Source organism: Zeus faber (assembly GCF_960531495.2).
Source record: "Zeus faber genome assembly, chromosome: 4".
Classification (NCBI taxonomy): Eukaryota; Metazoa; Chordata; class Actinopteri; order Zeiformes; family Zeidae; genus Zeus; species Zeus faber.
The window spans coordinates 15,002,542-15,024,121 of NC_137191.1; the positions used below are offsets into that span (position 1 = coordinate 15,002,542).

Below are 21,580 nucleotides of genomic sequence, written 5' to 3' on the forward strand. Positions count from 1 at the left end.
ACAGCAGCGTTATGTGCGCCTTTGAAAAATGACTTCTTTCTTTCTTTCTTTCTACGACCCAGTCCCTCGAGGCAGGCGCACACACACACACACACACACACACACACCCTGAATTCTAACCCAATGGACCCTAACCTCTAACCCTTACGGAGCACGGCTCACTAGACCACTGGTCACCCGGTGTGTCAACCTACAGACACTCTGACAAGGACCCTCCAAGCACCGAGAAGAGCACATACCACTCCACCTTGAAGGAGAAACTTCCACAACTAACCATCGCAGACTCTGAGCATCATAAAGCCATTGGACGTGCCCTCAAAACTGACGTGAGCTTTGAACTTTTCAACCTAGAACCCCCAAAAAAATCATCGAACATCAACATCTAACGCCAGCACCTGCTCTCGGTGGAAGTTCCTTCCCATTCAAAGCGTCTCGCTCACGCCGTCTGACCATAGTCTCACTGGGCGGCTCGGAGAAAGTGTGAGCTCTAAGTGTGTGCGCGTGTGTGTGTGTGTGTCTGTGTATGTGTGTGTGTGAAAGAAGGCAGTCCTTTTGGTGAATTGATGATTAAACACATCAGCTTAATGTGGACCCTGCAGTGCTGACACACACACTTTGCCAGGTGATAATGGAGTGTGTTTGGAAGCGACCACAGGAATACAGCAGATGCTCATGCGTCGCAGGGGCCCCAGCCATGTGCCGACCGACACGCAGGCACCAATAGTCAATCATTGGTGCTGACAAGTTTCTCATCATTAGTGTCACACACACACACACACACACACACACACACACACACACACACACACACACACACACACACACATCTCCCGGTGTGTCTCAAGTAGGATTTACAGCAGCAGGAGTGAATATACAGGAAGAGACATTTTAGCAGTTGCAGTTTGAGAGAGTTTTTGGAGGTTTCACAAATCAGTCGATTTGAGGCGTTCAATTCTGCCCATTTTTTTCGATTGCTGTGATTCGCGACCTTACACCTACCGGGCACCTGATCGAGGAACTCTGGGTTTGTATTTAAGTATTCAAATTCAAACTTCTAAAGACTTAATGGGTTATTTTTTCATTTTATCACAGGCTGGAAACACAAGTATTTTGTACTTTATAAAAGTTGTGTAGTGTGTCACAACTCGATTTGAGTGGTCCACATCGTTTGCTCTTTTTTAGGTTATATATGTGGTTTTATTTTATATCACAAGTGTGGAGCGATATTTTGATACAAAATGTATTATCAATATTATCATCATTATTATTATTATTGTAATGAATTGTTATAAAAGCTAAAATCTTCACTCCGAGCATTGATGATGAGAGATTAAGTGCAGAAGGCGAGGGAGAAGGCTGGTGTGTGAAAGAAGGAAAAGTGAGAGAGCGAGAGAGAGAATGGCGGGGTTAGGCCTCCACATTAGTGATATTATCTCCATGTCTCACACCTAAACCTGGCCAGTGTTTGTCTGCTGTAGAGAGCATATGGCGAAGAAGACCTGACGACACACACATTATCATTAATCACACACACACACACACACACACACACATTCACAAAGTTCAATTATCAAGTCAAACAAGAAGGGTGGGCTTTGGAAAACAAATCATGCCTTTTTTGGGTTTTTGACTTTTACCCTAGGTCTGTCCAGAAGCAAGACGCCCCGATCTTGCAACATTCACCCTAGAAAACAGAAAACATATAACATATAGCATACCATATTAAATCCAAAGGAGCTCTGTGCTCTACGGGAACTGTTTTTTTTTTCCATTTAAAAGTCAGGAAACACGAGCCCTCTCTCTAAAACACGACAGAATCTTTGTTGCCAGTATTCCAAAAGTCTCCTTTACTATCATATTTTATGTATGAGAAACAATGGATAATGTGCCGATAATTCATCATGACCAATAACTGCTACCACGGTACGTTTGAGCAAGGCACCTCCGTGAAGAGGCCATAAAATGACCAGGCTCACCGTGGCTACCTCGTTCGAGTTTTCCAGTCCACCTTACATGGCCGCCACACCGTTGGTTGGGCTGTAGAGGGCTCTACAGAGCGACCAGGCGCCTTTTCTTCACTGTCGAGGCCTCTATTGAGAGGTTTCCAAAATGACTAATCTGGAGCCGGTGAATAAGTAGCCGGAGTTGAGCCTCACATAAAATACAGTGTTGTTGTTTTTTAATCTCGCAATGTCGAATGTAGATGGAATGAAATGAAATGAAATGGAATTTAATTCAATGAAAGACTGGATTAAATATTGCCCATTCTAATTTTAAGTACTGCTGGTGTCAAGCCTTTTTCGGTCGGTTCTAAGTCGTGAATCGAAAATTTATATTCTGATGATATCACAAAGAAACGACAAACAAACAAACAAACAAACAAACAAACAAACAAACAAAAAGGTCTAGCCACTTCCGCTTGCGGCCTGCCAATCCGGAACCGGAAGCACTACCTCGCAACAAAAACTCCCGCGAACACCGGTCCGCGCCTTGAATGGACACTCGTAACAACAACAACAATAATGGAGGGGGCTTGCGACGTGGCCATGTTTTAATATTTATACCGATCAACTAGAGCGAAACAGTTTATTACGTTATTACCCGGAGGGTCCCCCAGCAGCCATGGACGAGTACGACGAGATGTACGGGATAGAAGATGACTACGAGCAGCAGTTTGCTGACGAGCTGGAGGTGTTAGCTGGGATGGAATGGGGTGAGTCGAGGCAGATACCAAGCTAATAACGGAGGAGCCATTCCATCCAATAATGTATTTATTATTCTCTATATTTAGTCTGTGTCATACTGTGCCATCTAGTGACAGACCTATATTGACTGCACAAACCCGTATTAGTAGCTTTCCACTCAAGAAAGAAAGAAAGAAGAAGAAACAATCTTTATTCGTCACGCAACACACCACACTACAACACATGCTTGCACACACACACACACACACACACACACACACACACACACACACACACACACACACACATGCTTTGGATGGTGGCCGGTGAAATGGCTCCTCTGCATTTAAACCCATCCTGGCTTGTCCTTCCTCCGGGGCCACAGCCAGGAGCAGTGGGCAGCATACGTAGACGCGCCCGGGGACCAGGTGATGAGTGTCCGTCGCTGGTCAGACGATGATGTGTGCATGTTTTTGAGGGGGGGGGGGGTCCTTACTGACGTGAGGTGGAGGAAACCCCATGTGAGCACGGGGAGAACATGCAAACTCCACACAGAAAGGCTCCTATTTTGGGAGGTAACCCGCCGGAGCACGGTGCCAACAGCGCCCCTATTCGTTCGATAAGTCACTAGTAAGTGTCGTGCGGTACTTTGATGTGTTGGTGCTGAGTTACTGTTACGACACACCTCACTTATCGCAATTGTTTGAATTAATCGCGAATTGAACGTTGTCACCGGTTGGGGCTGAGGCAAATTAACTCTTGGCAAATGTTTGTGTTCCAATGTCCATGTTCTTCTTGAGGTGGATGTGTATAATTGCGCTAATATGGTGCCGTAAAATCAACATAAAAGTGTTAATCACGGTTAATTGTGTGTCCGTCAATCACCAACTAAAATGTCACTGTCATGACAGAATCGCGAGCCAAGCAGAGCAACAATCCACAACGACCGGAGCATGATGCTGCAGATATCGAGCACTTGCTGACTGAGCAGCCCATGAGTGAGTTTACCTCGAAATATGTTGATTTTTATGTTTGATGTTTGATGTATGCTGCGTGTGGTTGCATAGCCCCCCCCCCAAAAAGCCCAATGTGACTGTGAATTTTCAGCTCCAAAGGCAAAGCGCCAAAAGCAGGAAGCAGGCGTGGTGAAGCGGCTGTTTGTTGCCCAACAGACTGATGATGTCACAGCTCCAGCGCAGACAAAAGACATCACCCCTCCATCCTCCCCAGAGCAATATGAGCCCTCTCACCCCTTCAGGTAGGAGGAATGAGTGTATGGAGAGAGGAGAGATTGAGGGTAAACAGGAATGTGACTGAAGAAGAAAAAAACCCAGTGGGTCAGAGGCCTTTGGGCCAGTGGGTCTTTCAGTACTCTGTGTGTGTGTGTGTGTGTGTGTGTGTGTGTGTGTGTGTGTGTGTGTGTGTGTGTGTGTGTGTGTGTGTGTGTGTGTGTGTGTGTGTGTGTGTGTGTGTGTGTGTGTGTTTAAGCAGCCCGTCCTTTGTTAAGGCGTTGCTTATGCATCTGGGTTTCAGATCCACTCCAGCCGTGCTGGACATTAGTGGCTTTGCCGCTATTTCAGAGTCACCGCAGAGACGTGTTGCAGAGACAGCATCACGATGCGTGCTGAAGCGCCCTCCTCTGGAGGGAGAGTACATCTCTGTGACAGGCTCATCCGGAAGCCGGGTCTACCTCAAACAAAAAGAAAACACAGAGGCAAAGGTAATTGCACAGCTGTTGTCCACACATTGCTATCGAAACACGGGATTTAATTGGTCCACACTGCACTCTGCAGACAAAAACACTAGGTATCTGTAATCTGCCCTGTATCTGTGATAAAACTCTCCAAAAGCCACCAAATTTTCTGTCCTGGTGTCCTCCTCAATTTTTGCCCCATGTGGAAAATGGGGATGTGGTCAGGAATTAAGCATCACGGGCGGAGCAATCAATGTCTGCATGTCTGGTTCACTAAGTAGATGTGTTGTCAAACGGAATTAGTTGCTCAGGTGCAAAGGGGCACAGTAGGTTTAAAGGAATGGTTTTAATTTCATGGCGAGTGGGTATTCCAGTTTGGATAATCATGACACATTTTGACATGTTCCGTGTTTAATCATGAGCTCGACTGGACGTTTAGGTTGTTAGATCGGTGAAGAAGAGTGTGTGTGGAATAAATATATTGTAGGGAATGTCTCCTTTCCTCTGTAAATGTGCCTGTGTTGTCATTCAGGTAGAAGATCCTAGAAGAGTGCGTAACTCTGAGGGTTCACTGGGGCTTCTGGCTGTGCCTATTGGTGTTCTGAGAGAACAAGTGGCAGAGAGGGTGAGTCACCACGCTGCTATTATGCACAACAGGACTCGTGTTTAGTCAGGGATGTTTCGGATATTTTAGACACACCCTTCTCTTAAGCATATATGCCATAACGAAAATGAGGAATGTTGCATGAGGAAAATTGGAAATGGATAAATCATTTAAATGTGATAAAAGGAAAAAAAAGCTTAAAAAAGCAAATTCTTGGGGATGTCCCCAATATTTTTCATAGTTTCATTTGTGCCATAAAAAAGGCCACAGGACACTCCAACAATTATCCAGTTAGTTCATCTTTTTTTTTTTTTGCAGCGCCATCAGCAGGTGCTTGAAGAATCTCAGCGGCTTACAGAGATGCTGGCTCGGTAACTGCTCTGACCCTTTCTCGCGTGCACACAATCGAAGATCTCAGAATGCAGGTGGTGTTTAATCACCCCTGTGGGTATTTCACAGCGGTTTGGAAGAGGATGTTGGTGAGCTGGGCGGCCGGGAAGGGGGCCAGGAAGGGGAAAATGATGATGACGACGAGGAGGAAGTGCGGCGTTCTCGACTGTGGGTGGACAGATTCTCTCCTCGGCATTATACAGAACTGCTCAGTGACGATGTGAGTTCGTGCGTGTGCGTGTGCGTGTGCGTGTGCGTGTGCGTGTGTGTGTGTGTGTGTGTGTGTGTGTGTGTGTGTGTGTGTGTGTGTGTGTGTGTGTTATACGTACAGGAATTTTCCCACGTTGATTTATAAAGTGTTATCTTAATTAGGGGCAAGCACAACTCTGTGCGGCCAATTATTAATTTGTCTTTTACAACTTGATTTGCTTCTTTCTTTTCTGATGTAAACAGACCCAAATGATAGAGCTACAAAGGAGGGTGACAAAGACAGAAAATAAATACAGTACAACACAGAAATGGGGAACAATTAAGTATGGTGGTTGTTTCCTTCAAAGTTAGGGAGCCCATCATCTGACCCTCCTCATGTCCAAAAAAAATTTCTCTTGGAATGTTGGAAACCTCTGACTTGTTCTGTGTATGTGTATAGTTTACCAACCGCTGTCTGCTGAAGTGGCTGAAGCTCTGGGACCCGGTGGTGTTTGGGAGAGAGAGGAAGCCTCGGCCTCCGCAGCCCGACAGACAGGTCCAAAACCAGAATTCCTTCAAATCCAACCAGCCCGCCCAGAACGCCAGCCGCTTCAAGACCAAGAGTCAGCTGACTGAGGAGATACTGGAGGCGGAGCTGGACCAATACAAACGACCCAAGTTCAAGGTTTGCACCCGTGCATGCGTGAGATGGTTCTCAATTGTGTAAATCGGTCGAGTCGTGTCCAGAATCCAGGAGCTGTTCTTGCTCCTTCCTGTCCTCCCATTCATAGGAGGAAAAATGTGAACGAAACCTTGGTTTAAATTGGTTCTTTCTTTCCCCCCTCCTTCTTCCAGGTGGCGTTGTTGTCGGGTCCTCCTGGTTTGGGAAAGACCACCTTGGCTCACGTCATAGCAAAGCACGCTGGATACAACGTGGTGGAAATCAATGCCAGGTTTGTCCGGAAACATTAGCTCATAAGCTCACGCTGACAGCCTTTCACGTGGTTTGACCTCTGCGTCTCTCCGCGCGTCTTTCGTCCTAGCGATGACCGCAGTGCCGAGGTGTTCCAGAAGCGCATCGACACGGCCACCCAGATGAAGTCGGTTTTAGGGGCCAATCAGAAACCAAACTGCCTTATTATCGACGAGATTGACGGAGCTCCGGCGGTAAGTAGACAACCAACAAAATGTTGTTTTCCTCAACGCGCATCAGCGTCTTCAGCATCCGTCTTCTTCCTCTCTGCAATGTCCAACAGGCGGCCATCAACATCCTGCTGGCCACCCTGAACAGGAAGGACGGACAGGGAGGAGAGGAGGGTGCAGAGGCCAGCAAGAAGAAGAAGAAGAAGAAGGACTCCATCCTGCTCCGACCCATTATCTGCATCTGCAACGACCTGTAAGAAATGGATTTAGGGCGCTATTAAGGCTCAATTTTGGGGGAATTTGTAGCGTGGTTTACTTGCTTAACGTGTCTGAGATATTTTCCGTAACAGCTGATTGGTTGTCTGCCCTGTCAGGTATGTCCCTGCTCTCAGGCCTCTGAGGCAGCAGGCCTTCCTGCTGGCTTTCCCCCAAACGCAGCCCTCCCGCCTGACGCAGAGACTAGCAGAGGTCTGCACGCACACACACACACACACACACACACACACACACACACACACACACAATGCTGGGGGAGTCTTTGCTGCATCTCGCTGTTTCTTTCTGCTTCAGATCTCCCGTCTGCAGGGCATGAGGGCAGATACCGGCACTCTGATGGCTCTGTGTGAGAAGACAGACAACGATATCCGCTCGTGCATCAACACTCTACAGGTAGCTGGAACATCATCGGTACTTTCCAGCACTGATCTTTAATGCGTTGATAACTTGACGTGTGTGTGTGTGTGTGTGTGTGTGTGTGTGTGTGTGTGTGTGTGTGTGTGTGTGTGTGCGTGTGCGCGTGCGTGTGCGTGCGTGTGTGTAGTTCCTCCACGGTCGAGGCCAGAGGCAGGTGGACACCAACACAGTCCAAAGCATGTCTGTGGGGCAGAAGGACCAAAACAAAGGCTTATTCCACCTGTGGCAGGAGGTCTTCCAGCTACCACGTGCAAAACGGTACCGCACCTCGCTGCATGTGCAGATCGTCACACACACACACACACACACACACATTGTGGATCTTTGCAGCAAAAGAGAAAGTGAGAAATTGAAACAGATTTGGTAAGGATTGGCTGCTCGAAGGGGGCTGTTGTGACTGTAATCAGAGCCCATAAATTATAAAAAAAAAAAAAATAGGATTAAAACTTCGGCTCCTCTTAGTGTGTTAAATGTTTTAAATTATTCTCCAGGACGGTTGTGATTGCAGTGCTTACAGGAAACAATTGATGGACACATCTTAAAGTGTCACAATAGAGCAAAATAGCTGCTCTTAACCTGTGCTGTTTTTTTTTTGTTTTTTTTTATACTTTGTTACTTTATCGACCCTGCTGGATGATAATCAAGACTACAAACATTGCATGTACAGTAGAGCAGTCACAATCATTACATTATCAATTCTACAACCATGTGTTTCCATCCAAATTTCATAGGAAATTTTAAGCCAATGTTGGAAATGTCGCAGTGTGTTTTAATCAGTTGGATTGAGGCAACTTAACGGTATATTGGAAGTGTATTATTACACTATTACAAGGTTATTCTATGGTAGCGGTCTAAAATGAAAATAAAAGACAATTGAAGTGTTCACAATTCATACAGTTTCATACAAAGTCACACTTATTTGTATGACAGTCATTGACTACTATTGCATGGTTGTGACAGTACAGCTTGATCGTGAGAGTACACTCTTTAGCAGGGGAAATGGTGACAAATTTTAACCAGGTTCTCTAAACCCTACTAAATATGACACACAGGAAGCGAATTGGAACCGGGTTTGAGGAAGGACTCGGGGAAGGAGGTGGAGCTCAGAGGTTCCAGAACATTCTGCACTTGGCTTCATCCAGCGGAGAGTACGAGAAGGTCACGCAGGTAGGGACACAGCACAGGAAGTCATCCCGTCACAAACCATTTTGTTATATCCTGTTGCTGGAATCACTACATGGAAGGTCTGTCTCTCTCTCTCTCTCTTCTCGCCGCAGGGTCTTTTTGACAACTACCTGTCAATGCGTGTGAGAGACCCCAGCCTGCACAGTGTGTGCGAGGCGCTGGACTGGCTCTCGTTCTCCGACAGGCTGAACTACGTCATCATGCACGGCCAGAACTTCTCCCTGATGAGATACCTGCCCTTCCTGTCCATCACCTTCCACTTCCTCTTTGCTCACGCGCACGTCCCCCGCATCATGTATCCCAACAGCCAGCACGAGGTACACACACTTATACAACCCATTGGTGTGTTTGTCTTCTATTTGGGCGGATGATTCGGCACAGTAAAAACTCTGGACCAGGAGTAATTTGGGGAGGTGTGATTTGCCTTCTCTCTAAAGTGATGTTAAATGAAAAGATGATCACATGAATACAGAATTACCCATATTTTTCTCTTTATCGATTTTGCATTTAAAACTATGTATACAATTTCCAAAATACAAAACAAAAAATATTTTATCACAAAGATGATTACTTGGACATAATACTTGGACATAATTCAGGGTTAGTACAAAATCTTGAAATTTAAAAAAAAAAATTATTGGAAAAGATTTTTCCATTTTCTTGTCAAGAATAAAACAGTTGAAATTTTGATACAAGTCTTGGGAGTGATGTTATGTTCCTATAATGCTCAGTGTAAGCAAGTGACAACGACAAAATTATAAACATTGTGTCAATTAAATGTTCTCTTGTGACAAATTGTCCGTTTTTGTTTAAAGGTGACAGACAGGTCGCATGTGGCTTGAACTTCATCTATTCAGTCTGTACCTTCGTATTTCCTCCCCAGGCGTCCTCGCGTCTCCAGAGCAGCAGGAACGCTCTGTCCACCATGTTAGCGGACGTCCCAGCATGCATCAGGAGTAGGATCAGTGGCCTCAGCCTGGCCTTGGATATTCTGACACTCCTGCTGGACATCATCTGCCCCAAACTCCGGCCTGTAGGTTTGACTGTGGGCTTGAGTGTGTGCGTGTCCGAGGGGTGCACGGTGTTGAAATTGTTACGGATAAATGATCCATTCCATATTAATTTTGGTCAGTGTTGATATTCGATTTCATTGCAATAACCAATTAAATAAGTTAATAACAGGACTTTCATATCTGGCATCATTTTTATATTGGCCCTATACCAATAATGCATTGAAGCTAATTTGTTGCAAGATACCAATAAGCTGGCTGATATATTGTTTACCCATTAGTATTGTGTATTGGAAGGAAGTACTTAGCATTCAGATTTTTATTTATTTTTGTACAATGCATATTGGAAAGACCTCTCTCAGAGAGTAACTATAATGCAGCCTTAAAGACAGCATTTAACCATATCATAATATTACCATGACCAGACAATATCTAGGCTCTTATTATGGTATTATATCAATATATCACCCAGCCTTCCACAGACAGAACACACTGCTGATGACTCGCACATCCTGCACTGAAGCAGCACTGACTTCTGGCTGTTTGGTATCCAGGTGAATCCGCAGCTGTTCAGCAGCCGTGAGAAGCAGCAGATGCGAGAGCTGATTGACACCATGTTGGCCTACAACCTCTCATACCGGCAGGACCGCACGCCCGAGGGCCAGTACACTTACGTCCTGGAGCCGTGAGTACACACACACACATACATATACAGTATATTATATATCGATATTATATTGTGTTATATTGAGAACATACAGTATGTGTCTCTCTTCAAGCAGCATATGTGTTTGTCTATGGTGTTGAAGGTCAACACTCGTGTCCACATTTGGGGATTCTATGAAGGCTTAGAGAATAATCTCCTTAACACCTTGTGTGTGTGTGTGTGTGTGTGTGTGTGTGTGTGTGTGTGTGTGTGTGTGTGTGTGTGTGTGTGTGTGTGTGTGTGTGTGTGTGTGTGTGTGTGTGTGTGTGTGTGTGTGTAAGCGGGGGTGGTAGCGGTGTGCTGGTGTTATTTCTGTTTCAAACTGGAGCATCTGGAGCGACGCTGAGATTGGGGCGATGATCACCAGGCTGAACGAAAGTTTAGAGAGAGAACTTGAGGAAAGTGTGTGAATCTGGTGGAGTGAATCGTAGATGCATGAGAATCCTGAAGAAGGAGCAAATGGGAGGTTTCTGCCTCCTATTGGACCCGGTTTAACCCCAGGATCAGAGGAGGACTAAACTGGGGCTTTCGTCATTTGCGGTTACTGAGGACGGGATGTAATTTAATTTGGGTTTGGAATGGGAGTGCTAGCCCCAGCTTTGGCCAGACCACCCTCTCTGTGTTTAAAGCATGCCGACGCAGGCCGAGGACTCAAACCGGCACCAGCGAGCTTCCTTCCTTCAGGCTCGCTGTGATACAGTGCTGGTGACTAACGACTGGTGTCTGCCGTTGGCAGTGGCTTTACTCCTGCTGCTGCTGGTTTACGCTTTCCTGTACCTGCCATCGCGAGCGCACCACAACTCCACCCTGTGAAGAACTGGATGGAGACCGGGCTGGATCTGGTTAGCAGAGTCCCCAAAGTTCCACCCTGGACACGGTTGTTGCTAGAATGGGGCTTGGAAACGCCCACCAACCCCAAAATGATGCTTTGATTAGACTGGCCTTTTTTTGGACGTCACCTTGGATTGGCCGTCTTGGATTGCAGAATCACCAACTGTAAAGTGCCTCACGTCCCTACATCTGTAGTAATATAATAATCTTACTGTAAAAGATGGCGCACTTCTTGGCATTGTGTTTTTGGTTAAGGTAATTATCATTTACCGGATTGGCGGTTGTGACTCCACACCAAAAGTATATGGTTAAATTCTACTCTATGGTGCAGCGACCAACATGTGTATGACATGTGTGATCTTGCATCATCTATTACCGGCATGCACATTGAATTTGGTAGGTGGTTAATCAGTAAACTATCGATGCAGCCTGGATTCTGTTGTTTTATTTTTTTTGCATATTCTGTATGTAGTACCGCCGGTGTTTCCTGGTGGTTAAAAGACATAAATACAAATGCGTGACTTAAGTCAGCTGTTGAGTAGTAATGTGTTTCCCACATAATAATAATATGTCTGAGTGACAGACGGGGGGAGGGAAAGGAAGAGAGGGGGAGAGAGAGGTGGGGATCGGCTGTAAGAGGATTATAGCATTAACAGAGAGAGCGATCAAGGTTTATTCTTGAAAATAAAAACCATGGCAACAGTCAAAGATGCTTTCTCTCACTTCCATTACATTACTTTACCGAAGTGTGTGTGTGTGTGTGTGTGTGTGTGTGTGTGTGTGTGTGTGTGTGTGTGTGTGTGTGTGTGTGTGTGTGTGTGTGTGTGTGTGTGTGTGTGTGTGTGTGTGTGTGTGTGTGTGTGTGGGTATAGTCGTGTAGAGGAGGTGGTGCGGCTCCCCGGTCTTCCCCCCCGACGCCAGCTGACCTACCAGGCCAAACAGACCATCAGCCGAGAGATGGAGCAAGAGAGGATGAGGAGAGCCGAGCAACTGCTGCTGCTGCGGAACCCTGCCACGGTACACACATACACACAAGGAATTTGTCATGGTAATAATTGGTGCGTATCTCACAAATATTAGCATTTAAATAAAGCTTGATGGTCTGACCAAAAGTATAAAAAGTAAAAATAAAATACAATAAAAATGGCCAAATATGCACAGATGAAAAATACTAAACAGAAATAATCAAATATATAAAAATAATTGATTTAATATCATGTCTATTTGTTTGTATATATTTATTTTATTTATAATTTATGTCATTTTTATTATTTTTACTTTTTTGTTATGACCATGATATCAGTACTTTAACTGTGTGTGTGTGTGTGTGCCTTTTAAATAGTAATTGTAGAAATGGGACACTCGGCATCTGTAGCAGTAGTATTGTTTCAATAGTGTTTGGGTTAATTAATAATTATTGTGTGATGCAGAAAGTGGAGCCTAAGCAGAAAGCTGATCCTAAATCAGCCAGGAACCATCAGCAGAGATTGGAGAACATTGTCAGACAGACAACGGTGGAGGCCAGGGTGAGAGACATATGCATGCGTGCGCGCGCGCGCACACACACACACACACACACACACACACACACACACACACACACACACACACACACACACACACACACACACACACACACACACACACACACACACACACCTTTACCTTCACACTTCTCTATCAGTAGGTGGAGCCATTGTGGGATGGATGGATGGCTGGATGGATGAATAAATAAATGGATGAATGATTCATGGTTCCAGTTTACGTTATGTAGCCTTAACTCTGGGTGTTTGTGGAAGGCTGTAATCTTATCTTTATCTTACCTTACCTTCCAACGCGGTTCAGAGTCCTGTCGGCTCCAGTTCTCAGTGCGGGAGCAAAATGGAAACTCTAGAGAGTAGGAATGAGGATAATGACTCTACTCTGCTCTGTTCCCTAATGGTGAAGATGGGAAATTAGGTGTGTGTGTGCGTGCGTGCGTGCGTGCGTGCGTGTGTTAGTCACATGGGAGCACAAGCACTCAGATCATTTCTTGTTAACCTTTTTTGGTAAGTGACCTGACGTTAAGGGAGGATCCTGAATGAGGTCAACTTGTATCTTTTATGATGTTGCCGTCCTCTCATTGTGTGCATGTGTTACAGCCGGAGGTAGATTTCTTCGGTCGAGCCGTAGTCCGCAAGCCTCAGAAACTCCAGATGAACTCAGAAACAGGTACGGTCCCCACTCCTGGCTCTTGTTTTGCAGTAACACACAAATCTAGTGAGGCAATTGGTTTGCTTTAAAAGGAAGCATTTGGAGAAATCTGGATTGTATCTAATCTGATGTTCTGACCTCTTTAGAAGTGATGGATTGGCACTTCAAATTTGCGGTTTTAATAGCACAAATGTGCAATTTTATTTGCATCGGACATTCAAAATAATTGATTTCAGTTGCCAATTTTAATGCATTATGTGTTCTCGTATGTCTGTGTAGCAGACTACTCAGTCATAAAACGATTTTTTTGTGACTTTCTTATTAATGGTAAAATGAGGAATTGAAATAAGTCAAAATTTAGAATAGATTCATTCTAAGCGGCGCACTTTGTTCCAGCAAAACCCCAGGTTCACACATTCACTCCCACTGTGGCATCATACTCGCTCTGTAGAAAGCACCTCTCCAGAATCTCACTGAAAGATCATGTTTTCTTTAGAAAAATGACGTTGTCTCTGGATGCGGTTTATTGTGATTCGGTGTAAATTATGAGACAAAAACGCAGAAAACTTGCATTGGAACCTGTGTAGTTTGATTGCGAGACTATAGAAATACACACACACACACACACACACACACCATATTTTTGCATAAAATGAGCTTCAACCCCTTCTCAGGGCTGTGAAGTACGATGGGACGTTAAGATCTTGCATTTGCATTTTTGGGTTTAGAGATCAGTTTAGAGTTCAGTATGATGTAAACTATCCCTGGAATAAAAACACTCATAATGTGCTACTGAGAGCCGACACCTGCTTGTTTCCTCGTAGGTGAGAAGTGCGTGGAGCTCGCCATGGGGACGGCCGTAGGCAACAGCGATGTTTGGTTCCGCTTCAACGAGGGAGTGTCCAACGCCGTCCGACGCAACGTTTACATCAGAGAGCTGCTCTAAGGCTTACCCCCGGCCAAAACAAACACATACACACACACACACACACACATACATACATATTCTTACACGTCAACCACCAATGAAAATCCAGTGGAATAATTTCTCCATTCAGAAAGCATTTGTTACGTTCAAAACAGTCTTTATTTTGATTGACAGTACAAACAGCCAATAAAAACCTTGATTGATAACTTCACTCCGTGGGCCAATCGCTGAACTAAACATTTTGGAAAGCTACTCTGGTTGCTCGACACTCACACACACAGCCAGGGAGTTGGCCACTCGTCGACAGAAGTTGGGGGAGGAGGGAGGGGCGGGGGGGGAAGCATTCGTGGGCGCCCAAATAAATATTTAAGAATAATCATAGCGGTGTCGGAAAGAGTGAGGGAGTTCATCGTGATTGTGTGTGTGGGTGCGCGGGTCTTTAGAGAGTGTGTGTGTGTGTGTGTGTGTGTGTGTGTGTGTGTGTGTGTGTGTGTGTGTGTGTGTGTGTGTGTGTGTGTGTGTGTGTGTGTGTGTGTGTGTGTGTGTGTGTGTGTACGCGCGCACACTAGAGGATCACACACTTCCCCTTCTCAACCCAGGGGTTAGCCCGCATGAGCTCCGGGTTAAGAAATGGGTCTTCACAGACACAGCCCTCGATCCATTTCACAAGCCTAGAACAAACGAAAACAGTCAGCACAGAATAAAGTGTGTCTGTGTGTGTGAGTGTGCGCATGTGGGCGCTTGCGTGCGTGCGGGAACACTCACTCGGTCACTGTGATGGAGGACTTTTCTCTGTTGATTGCCAGCTGGTACTGAAGACTCTCCACCTCCCTCTTCATCTGTGGAACATCCAACTCATCCATGATCCTCCTGCTGGAAGCATGAAAAGAAGTGGCCCCCGGTCACCCAAGTCTGAATTCGTAGACATTTATTTATGACACTTGATATTTCCATGAACTATGGCTGTTCTGTTGTCACTGTTCACGTTTAATAGTTTAGGATCAACAGTCAAGATTATATATATTTTCGCCAGTAACAAAGTAGCCCAATTTGGGGGTTGTACGTTGTGGCCTGCCATTGGACATATTGGGAGAGCAGAGATGGAGCAGTGATTCTCAGCCTTTTCTACATCACGCAACCTCAATTTGACGTGCGTTGGGCCACAGGCCGTGATTTGAGACGATTTTGTCTCTAGGGCGCCCCAGTCTGAGGAGAGTTTTATTTTTAGACATGATTTAGACCAAACCTCCATGCGGGCCTTATACTCTAGTTAGGGGGATAACTGTGAAACTAGGATCGAAACGGTCATTATGTAATCCTCTAATGGTGCTAACATTTGGTAAATAAATAACGGTGTATTTATTTTTCATTTTTTGTGTGTATATATATATATATAATTTTTTTTTTACTATGAATTATTTCGCTGAGGACCCCCCCCCCCCCCCCGGAGCCTCTTTGAACGACCCCTGGGTGTGTCCGCGGACCCCGCGTTGGGAAACCGTTAGAGCACAGTGATCTCTGGTGGGTCGGCCGGCTCGGAGGAACGCGGAGCCATCCCTCCTCCGTCCGGTCGAAGCGGGTCGGGCAGACATGTCTGTTCCGCCTTCACGTCCAGTGTCCGGGGCTCAGACCGAGGCCTCCACACTAGGCGAGCCGCTGGGACCGCGGTAGACGCGTCGGCCGACGAACGCATCGCAACCCCCCCCCCTCCCCCACTCCCTCCTCTTTTTTTTGGGGATGTTTTATAAGCGTGTTATGTGTGATGTAAATGCACATCAGCACCGGGCCTCTGCCGTTTCTTTTTTTTTTTTTTATTAATCCCGTCAACATCGCCTGCTTTTTTTTTTTTTTTAATCACAAAATTGCATCGTTTGAACGCTAACAATCGGCCGCTCGCGGCCACATCTTCCCGTTCAAACGTCCGATCACGAACATCAACAGAATATCGATGTAATATAATAATGATAATGATAATAATAATCGTGATAATAATAACAACAACAACAATAACGCCTCTGAGCCCCGGATCCGAGGTGAGGAGGCAGATTCTTCTCGTTTCTCACCGTCGGGCCTGGACCGCTGTTCCGTTCTGCGCGACTCTCTTTTTCCCCACAACACCGAGGTTCCGAGGAGGGTACGGGATCCTGCGCTCGGCACCGGCGAAGACTGCGGAGCCGGGCTGCGTGTGGCGGTTCCGGGAGGGTGGCGGGCACGGTGGTCCGGTCTGCGCTGCGTTCTCCTTGCACTTGACTCCCGCCCCGGTCTCCGTCTCCTGCTGCTGCTGCTGTGTGGCGGGGCACTCCCCTGCGCTGAGCTCCGGTAGCGACTGGAGGAGGATGCGCAGGAGGAGCCGGAGCCGCCGCCGCCGCCGCTGCTGCTTTGTAAGGTGGAGCTGGCGGTGCTCGGATGGAGCTACAGTGGATACGCTGCTTTGTTAGGTGGAGCTGGCGGGTGATCGGATGGAGCTGCTGCTTTGTTAGTCAAAGCGGCGGAGAGACCCCAGAAGCAAATCCTCTGGGACGTGGAGACGGAGCACGCAAAACCAGGACGGATCCCAGTGGTACGGCCCAGTTTCCCCCCCCTCTAAACCCAGTCCGGCTCCACTGAGCTCACAGCCCGATCAGACAGAACCAACAAGGGTGGAAACCGGTTCTCCTGGCCCGATTAGAATACTTTCCGCGCACAAAAAGCTCCAAGTGATTGTCAAACAGCCACTCCCACCATATTTACACATTGAATGTCAAATTCATTCCTCCATTCGTTCCTCACGCAGAACACATGTAAACAAAGCACCTTCATATGCATTTGGTACAAGGTACAGGTTAAACAAGCAGAAATATGCACTTAGGTTTTTCCCCCCCCTAACACAAAAGTGAGTTGATCCAGAACAGGGTTGTTAGAAGTTTAGGGGTTTGTATTAAACATTTAATCTGATCCAGAAAAACTTGACTGATGTGGATTATTATAATAAGACTTGTTTGTTTTTAAATCAATCAATTCAAATTAATGACCAAGGCCCAATATTTGTACTAACTGAATTAATTACATCGTAAGACCTGCAGACACTTGAGTTCCTGTGCATTTAATTCAACGTGCATTTTTTCATCACCGACATTGCCAAGAAAATCACAGCACCTCAGAATAAGTTATACATGTTTTTATTGCAGTCGTACAGTTTTACAATGAAACCGGTTAAGATCACACATTGCATTCGTCCAATGTGACACCATCTTTGAAGTTAAGTGTAGCCACAGTCCATCGCGTCCTCACGGATTGGCTCTTGAAGCGTTCCCTCCAGTCTTGACCATCCTAAATGAAGCATTTCATATTGTTATATCATAAAAATAAAAAAAGACAGTTAACCATCCAGTTTCCTCAAGCCTCAGACCATAGTTAGAATCAGGAGCTGAAATCCAGCTCTCATACGAGGTGTCAGAAAGAAGTTTGTCATCAATGGCTTCAAAGCGCAGGCATAGACGCAGACGCCCCAATTACCCGAAGTCTGGCAGGGTTTGTAAGACGACTGGCGGCACCCCTCTCCTCCTGCCACTCAACCTGATGGAAAAACGTCAGGTAAGACTTATCACATGAGTGACTGGCACAAAAGTTTTTTAGTTTTTTTTTTTAAATGAGCCTCAGATAAAAAAAATCGAATCACAAGCTGAAAATCAGCTCTCATACGAGGTGTCAGAAAAAAGTTGTTTGTCATCAATGGCTTCAAAACACAGTCATACACGCAGAGGCCCCAGTTACCTGAAGCCTGGCGGGGTTAAGACGACTGGGGGCGTCCCTCCTCTCCCGCCCGCCACTCAACCTGATGGAAAGAACCTCGGGTTACACTTTTATCATATGAGTGACTGGCACACAACGTTTCCAAATGAGCCTCAGACAAAAATTTGAATCAGGAACTGAAATTCAGCTCTCATACGAGGTGTCAGAAAATTGGAGTATGTCATCAACGGCTACAGAAAGTGCACCCCGCTACTGCGCAGAGGAACTCACCACTGCTTTTAAAACGAGGTCAGCCATCACCAGCACGGCTGTGTTGCATCCTAAGGAGGAACATCAACCAGATCCACGTCTCCCAAATTCCTCCTCCTTAGACGCGCTGATTTGAACTGAAAGGGAAAATGAGTGGAAACGGGCTTCAGCAGGTTCTCTACAGGAACACAAGGAGGCTGGACGAGCTACAGTTCAGCTCTCATACCAGGTGTCAGGACTAGGATCCATCACTGGCTTGATGATTCCACCAGGCACTGAGGAAAACTAGCGTCCTAGGGATTTAATTTCCTTTTATTTTTATTCAGTAAGTAAACTGAGGGTTGCTCCAGTCTCATTTTTGTAATCCAGACATTTGAAAAGAAGGTTTACAGGCTATTGAGGGAAAACCCAGGTATGTTCTCATGGTTTTAATGCAACCCATGCATTGTATGAGTTTAGGTTTGTTATGCATAAAATAACTAAACACATTGAAAATGTATAATATACAATAGTGGTATATAGTATAATATGTTAGTATAATAGTATGATATAAGTTATTATAATACATGTATCAAACATTTTGGTCAAATTAAACAGAACAATGGTTGTGTCCATTTTCTCATCAGATTCTGCACCTGGTTATTTCATAATCCTTTTCAATTAAAAATAAATATCAATAAAAAACCTTATTTGGCAGAACTTAAGACTGAAGAGACAATAGTATATGAAGTGTAGGGCAGAGTATAATGAACCCATGTCTGCACGACACTGAAACCATATTAAAAACAGTATTATTGACATTCTATACAAGCAGCCGCACGGTGCATTGGAGCCTCATGAAACAACTTCCATTTTAACCTCGTTTACCGTTTACAGCCACGTGGCCTCGCCCACGTGTCCCGCCCTGAGGGAACAGAGGAAACGGCCCCGTCCACTCACCTCCATGGACGTGCAACGCGGAATAAACGTCTCCGTGGAGCCGGGGAGCCATGGCGGAGACGATCGACGTCGTAAGAGCAAAAGCAAAAGTTAAAACTCTGCAGCGACGCAGACCCTGCGCTCGGCGCGGCGCGTCGCGCGTCGGGCTAAGGAAAGGTCGTTCCTCTCGCGAGACTGTGGATATATAGTTCTTCCGGTCCGGCGTGATGACGTCATTAACGGCGAATGCCCGAAAGCGTTGGTCCTGAGCTGCAACCACTTCCGGCTGCTGCAAAATGTACATTCAACTTATGAAATGCACAACTTCTGAGAATCCAAAATGTTAATTATAATTTAGTACATTTATAAAAATAAAAGCATTAAAGCTAATGATGATGATGATGATGATAATAATAATAATAATAATAATAATAATAATAATAATAATAATAATAATGATGATGATGATGATAATAGTAATAATAATGATGATGATGATGATAATAGTAATAATAATAATAATAATAAATATAGGTGCAGGCAGCAATACACAGGGTCCAGTTTATGCGTTGTAGGTACGTGGTACAATTTTTAGTTGTTGTTTGTTGTTCTTTGTGTGAAATGCATCAATTTTACTGAACTTACAAACATCATGTGGTTATGTTCAGGTAATTCCACAACAAATATGGATTTTAATTTCTAAAGTGACATAATTTGTGTCATATGTGATAGATCAGCTCTAAATAACAGTTCTGCAAAGCAGAGCCCGCAGTCCTAACTTCCTTTCTTAGTTGTAAAGTAGGATCATTTGGAAATTTGGACAAGAATTGATAAGACAAGTCATCTTGAACACTAACAAAAACAGCTTTTCATAACAATAACAATATATACATTTCATTTTAGAAATGTATCAATACATGTAAGTTCATTGTATTTTTTCTGTTTATAATGTATAGCTGGAAAATTCAGTTCAATACTTGTCTATATTGTAATGCAGACAACATTAATGAAACGTTAACATTAATTTGGCATTGGAATTATCATGGAAGAAGTTGTCAATACTTAACACTTTCTGCCTTTTCATGAAAGTTTGTTAAGTTTAGGAAAATGTTTATACATGACGTTTATTTTAAAAAGTTAAATTGTTTTTTACATTAAACTAAATATTTTCATTGTTATAAATTACCTTGTATCTAAATACATCCGGAGTCTCATTGACGGTAGGTGACGTTCTGTCCCGTATACGTAAATTATGATGTATTCATGTCGATTTATGATAACAGTCGAATTGACTTAATTTTAGTGGTTTTCCTTGGATTATATTTTCATCGCGTTTAGTTTCCATGAAATACAGAAAACCTTGTGGTATTTCTGTGGTTAATTACAATTGCACAGCTTCTATTTTTCCAACGCCTCACTGGATCTTGAACTCATCACTCAGTCGCACATTCTAGTGGATTCGCCTCGACCTGGTGACGAGTCTTCGTGGTCCACTACATTTCTCATTCATCCGGCAAAGTAATGGGGACCATGGATTTAAAATATCAATCAAACAGATCTACAGACATCTACCAGATAAGAAGCTATATAAATATACACGTAAAACAATAGTTGGTAACGTCGCACTACAAAGTGACCGAGTCCAAACCATACCCTGGACATGGTCCAACTGCACATTCTCAATCGGAATCTGTACATTTATAATAAATAATTATTTGGATGAAACTTCAACCACGAGATGTTTATGACAGCACGGTTCAGATGTCAAGATGTCACCGTGTTTGTAGGTACTGCCAATGTTGTGTTCCAGATAGTTTTAGATTAATTGAATAATAATAATTATAACAACAACAATAACAATAGTAATAATATTATATTTTTGTGTAGTGTTAACAAATAAATGTATATTTATTATGTTGAAACTCAAAGCCCTTTCAAACTTCATGTCTAATCACTTTTCTTAAAAGGTTGAGCAAACCTTTTAATAACTTATAATGAAAACAGATTATGTACACCTATTAGAGCTGTGATTCACAACAAAGTGTATCAAATCAAGGGTATTTAAGTTCATGCTTCCTATCCACAAGTAATGAGCAATGACAATTCCCTCTCAATAGCAAAATTCTTCCAGCATCCCTTATAGTCCTAATGCGTGATCTCAGTTATGAGAGATGTCACTGGTCTTCAACAAATGGACCCTGTGATTCAGATTTCTGAAAAATATGGAAATAAGTCAGATTCTGATTTCAAATGCCATTTTCTTTTGCAATGTTACGCCTTTCAGCAGAAAAAAAAAATCATGATCATGTTGTTTTATTGTACATTTATTTTGATTACAGCTGTACAGGAATGCGTCATGACAGCAGAAACAACCCAAAACTCAACCATGGCACAACTTCCACCACGACACATCCAAAACTCAACCAGAAATA

The 21,580-nt window shown here is 44.4% G+C and overlaps 2 protein-coding genes and 1 long non-coding RNA gene across 4 annotated transcripts; 1 reads left to right on the forward strand and 2 right to left on the reverse strand.

Annotated features, from left to right (window-relative positions):
• The first annotated feature begins 2,570 nt into the window (after positions 1 to 2,570).
• chtf18 (CTF18, chromosome transmission fidelity factor 18 homolog) lies at positions 2,571 to 14,830 on the forward strand. Its single transcript, XM_079998772.1, has 22 exons — positions 2,571 to 2,713; positions 3,596 to 3,682; positions 3,792 to 3,942; positions 4,218 to 4,404; positions 4,910 to 5,002; positions 5,300 to 5,352; positions 5,441 to 5,591; positions 6,021 to 6,245; positions 6,416 to 6,513; positions 6,604 to 6,727; positions 6,817 to 6,956; positions 7,078 to 7,171; positions 7,274 to 7,372; positions 7,524 to 7,654; positions 8,449 to 8,563; positions 8,674 to 8,898; positions 9,465 to 9,614; positions 10,146 to 10,276; positions 12,001 to 12,145; positions 12,559 to 12,654; positions 13,270 to 13,339; positions 14,146 to 14,830. The coding sequence occupies exons 1-22, from the start codon at positions 2,623 to 2,625 to the stop codon at positions 14,265 to 14,267; spliced, it is 2,778 nt and encodes a 925-aa protein (XP_079854898.1). The 5' UTR covers positions 2,571 to 2,622; the 3' UTR covers positions 14,268 to 14,830.
• Positions 14,779 to 16,673, reverse strand: gng13a (guanine nucleotide binding protein (G protein), gamma 13a). 2 transcript variants are annotated; one of them, XM_079998783.1, is made up of 3 exons: positions 16,313 to 16,673; positions 15,015 to 15,122; positions 14,779 to 14,920 (listed from the first exon to the last, which is right to left on the reverse strand). In XM_079998783.1, exons 2-3 carry the CDS (start codon positions 15,110 to 15,112, stop codon positions 14,815 to 14,817), a joined length of 204 nt encoding a protein of 67 aa, XP_079854909.1. In that variant the 5' UTR covers positions 15,113 to 15,122; positions 16,313 to 16,673; the 3' UTR covers positions 14,779 to 14,814. The 2 variants fall into 2 exon arrangements, with proteins under 2 accessions (XP_079854909.1, XP_079854908.1); XM_079998782.1 differs by having other exon boundaries at positions 15,015 to 15,119; positions 16,313 to 16,433.
• Positions 16,674 to 17,403: 730 nt separating this feature from the next.
• On the reverse strand, positions 17,404 to 19,309 carry LOC307228931. Its single transcript, XR_013844104.1, has 5 exons — positions 19,170 to 19,309; positions 18,252 to 18,367; positions 18,003 to 18,063; positions 17,745 to 17,804; positions 17,404 to 17,558 (listed from the first exon to the last, which is right to left on the reverse strand). It is a non-coding gene; the product is annotated as an uncharacterized lncRNA (long non-coding RNA).
• Positions 19,310 to 21,580: the final 2,271 nt, after the last annotated feature.

What these genes read in the sequence shown, in the direction of transcription:
- gng13a (XM_079998783.1), bottom strand. Translation starts at nt 15,112, where the DNA reads ATGGATGAGTTGGATGTTCCACAGATGAAGAGGGAGGTGGAGAGTCTT. An exon ending in TCCTCCATCACAGTGACCGA is followed by an intron (nt 14,921 to 15,014) that starts GTGAGTGTTCCC and finishes CGTTTGTTCTAG; the next exon opens with GCTTGTGAAATGGATCGAGG.
- chtf18 (XM_079998772.1), top strand. Translation starts at nt 2,623, where the DNA reads ATGGACGAGTACGACGAGATGTACGGGATAGAAGATGACTACGAGCAG. An exon ending in AAGAAAACACAGAGGCAAAG is followed by an intron (nt 4,405 to 4,909) that starts GTAATTGCACAG and finishes GTTGTCATTCAG; the next exon opens with GTAGAAGATCCTAGAAGAGT. An exon ending in ATCCCAACAGCCAGCACGAG is followed by an intron (nt 8,899 to 9,464) that starts GTACACACACTT and finishes TTTCCTCCCCAG; the next exon opens with GCGTCCTCGCGTCTCCAGAG.